Source organism: Gossypium arboreum, chromosome 9 (assembly GCF_025698485.1).
Source record: "Gossypium arboreum isolate Shixiya-1 chromosome 9, ASM2569848v2, whole genome shotgun sequence".
Lineage (NCBI taxonomy): Eukaryota > Viridiplantae > Streptophyta > Magnoliopsida > Malvales > Malvaceae > Gossypium > Gossypium arboreum.
This window is the reverse complement of record NC_069078.1, coordinates 83,516,419-83,520,243: the sequence shown is the minus strand read 5'-3', so window position 1 is coordinate 83,520,243 and position 3,825 is coordinate 83,516,419. Positions and strand designations below refer to the sequence as shown.

The following is a 3,825-nucleotide window of genomic DNA, read 5'->3' as shown; positions in this document are numbered from 1 at the left end:
ATTAATTTAAGTTTCAAAATACCCTTTCTAAATTAAGTTTTAAATATTATTTTATTGATATTAATAATAACAATAATAATAATTTATAATTTATAAATAACTTTAAACATCATACATTAAATTAAAATTAAAATTTGAAACTAAAATCTCAATGAAATGACAAAATAATATAATTACATGTAAAACCAAATATAATAACATCTTTTATTAATTCTTATAAAAACTTTTTTTATAAAAATAAAATGAAAGTTATTATATACGGTTAAATACTAAACATAATATACTTTATAAACCTATTTAAATATTAAATGAAACAATATTTTAAAAATAATCTAAAAGAAATATAGCTCTGAAATATATTTTAAAATTAAAAGATTTATAAAAAAATAAAATCAAAACGATGTATTAAAAAAAGAGATATTTAAATTAAATAATGTTTTAAACTAATATAAATACTACTGCAACAGTAAAATATAATGGCATAAATGAAATAATTTAATATACTTTAATTTACACACACAAATAATCCCGCGCATGGCATAAACGAAAAAACCGACCCAAGGACTCAACCACCAAGATCTAATGGCAAAAATGTGGAAATTATTAGTTACAATAATTGAACCTTCATCTTCAAAGTCTAGAAAAGAAGAATTAGTTGTAAATTTAAACCTTCATCTTCAAAAGTTTTAGGTCAATTTTAATTCATCTTCAAACATGAGAGTCATTAAAAAAAGTCTAGAAAAGAAGTTTTAGGTCAATTTTATTTACTTCTAAATTTAAACCTTCATCTTCAAACAAGGTTTAGGTCAATTTTAAAATAGAGTTGTTAGAAAAGAAAGGGAAATTATATAATCAGTGCTCAACGAAATATTATTCAAATTACAAGTTTGATTCACTAAAATTCTCTAGAGGGTTGATTTTTTTTTAAAATTCAATTAATTTTTTTAAAATTCAATTAATTTTTTTACATATTAATTAATTTCGATCATATAATAATATTTAATTTTGAGATAAGAGTGTGGATTGAGTTTTAATTTAATTGGTATTAATATTGTTGCCAATATAAGAATATGAGAATTTAAATACGCTAAAGTACATTTATTCTTCTATTTAAAAGTTGAGAAATATTATGACTAATTCTAAGCAAGTAAGGAATTGAATGTAGCTAAGAGGTCCCTCGGATCTAATCAAACTAGTCCTTCTACTATTAAATAAATGAATTTAATTATTGTACTAAATTAGAATAAAGTTAATATTTGTTTAAAAATATCAAAAGAATAATTAAAGTAAAAAAAAAAGGTTAAATTATTACCAAATACCATGCATCCTCAATAAACACATGATATTCATTTACTTTTCAATAATTAATTCTAACAACTAAGTAATTTCCTTATTAAGTGAATCCTTCTAACACTAGTCTTAAAATATTCAATTTTTGTCGCGTGTCTGCAAATTGCAAAATCTATAACCCCACCGTTTTGGCACACTTCACCGCTTATTTATAGCTTCCAACCCTTACATCTCTTCACCACTTCTTCTTTCTTAACAATCTTAATTAATCCCTCAGTTTTGTTATTGCCATTTACATCGTTAATCAATCCTTCTTGACACTTAATTATGGCAGAAACCCGTAGCTGTGAATTTGGAATTTCCGCAAAGAAGAGAGCAGCAGCGGCTGATGGCTTTGAAGGGGATGACGACATTTTCGTGGCCAAGAAATCTATGTTGCCAACACTGGCGGTGGCACCTCCATCATGGGAAAGCGATCCTGCTGCCTCCTTAGCCAGCCTGCGCCATGAATTCGGTGAGCATGGTGGCGTCAACATGTCCATTGAAGCTTCCGCCACCTTTACCGTCATGGAACCTGAGACAATGCGCCGCATGTTCACTGGAGAACTGGGCCCCGATCGTGATTTCTTCATTTATAGTCGACACTTCAACCCCACGGTCTTAAATCTCGGTCGTCAGATGGCCGCCCTAGAAGGAACCGAAGCTGCCTATTGCACTGCTAGTGGTAACGTCTAATTATAATTTATATATGCATATAAAGTATTATCACAACCGTCAAGTTCGAGGTTAATAATATGGTTTCGTGATGACAGGTATGGCTGCTATATCATCAGTGATGTTGCAACTCTGCAGCAGCGACGGACATGTGGTGGCGTCGGCGACCCTCTACGGAGGAACCCATGCACTTTTAACCCATTTCTTGCCAAGAATCTGTAACATCACGACCACGTTTGTGGACATAACCGATCACGAAGCGGTGAAAAACGCCATCGTCCAAGGACGAACCAACGTGTTGTTCTTCGAGTCCATGTCTAACCCCACACTCACAGTGGCCAACATTCCGGAGCTAAGCAAGCTAGCACATGACAAAGGAGCCATGGTGGTCGTCGACAACACTTTCTCTCCCATGGTTCTTTCCCCTGCCCGGCTTGGTGCCGATGTTGTCGTTCATAGTATCTCCAAGTTCATAAGCGGTGGGGCTGATGTTATCGCAGGTTCGAGTTTGTCGTATTTTTCTCATGTACCATTACATGTCTTACGTTGGAAAATCATATAAAATGAAAATGAATATAGTCTATTCTGGTATGACAATAATACTCTACAAAAACAACCAAGATTTTTAGGTTTGGTGAGGGGAAACTTATCTACCCAGTGAATGATGCCATTAATGATCACCTGGAAAGCATGTCGCATGACGCGTGTTGCATTTTTGTATTATATTTCTGATAAATTCTATATACCAACTTAAAGTTTTAATGCTCTAAATTTGACAAATTTAGTGGAAAAGTAAAAAGTATCGTTTGGACAACTAGTCAACATTCGTATTAGTCTATTAATATTGGATTAGATTTGTTAATGCAATAAAATGGGAAATTTCAGGTGCTGTTTGTGGTCCTGAAAGCCTGTTGAACTCCATGATGGACCTTCACCAAGGTTCTTTGATGCTTCTAGGCCCGACCATGAACGCCAAGGTTGCCTTTGAACTCTCTGAAAGGATACCTCATTTAGGCCTGAGAATGAAGGAGCACTGCCTCAGAGCCATGGAATATGCTACTAGAATGAAGAAAATGGGTCTAAGGGTCGTGTACCCAGGCCTTGAGGATCACCCTCAACACCACCTATTGAAGTCCATGGCCAACAAGGGCTATGGGTTCGGCGGTCTTCTTTGTGTCGACATGGAATTGGAAGAGAAAGCTACCAGGCTAATGCACCACTTGCAGAACAGCTCTCAATTTGGGTTAATAGCGGTTAGCTTGGGTTATTACGAGACTCTCATGTCTTGCTCCGGTAGCAGTACCAGCAGTGAATTGAACTCAGAAGAGAAGGCCCTCGCCGGTATCTCGCCGGGGCTGGTGAGGATGTCGATTGGATATACTGGGACATTGGAGCAGAAGTGGAGCCAATTCGAAAGGGCAATCTATAGGATGGAGGTGGGTTCCACTTTATTTAACAAAAATTAAAGTTGTATTCGTCTTGAATAATGAGTTATCGAAGCCTTGTTCAAAAGGTTTCATTTGTGTTACTTCAGTTGTTAAATGATGGATCCCTTAGTGCTGGGTAATAAAAGGTTTTATTTGTGTTACTTCAGTTGTCAAATCTAGCCAATAATTAGGCTACCTATATAGCCTGAAAGTGATACTAAATCAAGTTAAACCTCTGTGGTCCAAAAACACATGGACCAAAACCGACTCATCACCAAAATCACAGATAAAAAGAAAGCTGAAAACCAAACACCAGATCACCTACATGAAGACTAACGCAACCCTTTAAAATGCTTCCAACATGGTGTTCACGCTATTACTGCTGCAATTCAGA

General features: G+C 34.8%; 1 protein-coding gene across 1 annotated transcript; it reads left to right on the top strand.

Moving 5' to 3' along the window:
* The first annotated feature begins 1,532 nt into the window (after positions 1 to 1,532).
* Positions 1,533 to 3,592, top strand: LOC108456338 (methionine gamma-lyase-like). The gene is made up of 3 exons (XM_017754935.2): positions 1,533 to 2,014; positions 2,103 to 2,504; positions 2,890 to 3,592. Exons 1-3 carry the CDS (start codon positions 1,618 to 1,620, stop codon positions 3,468 to 3,470), a joined length of 1,380 nt encoding a protein of 459 aa, XP_017610424.1. The 5' UTR covers positions 1,533 to 1,617; the 3' UTR covers positions 3,471 to 3,592.
* The last annotated feature ends 233 nt before the right edge of the window (positions 3,593 to 3,825 follow it).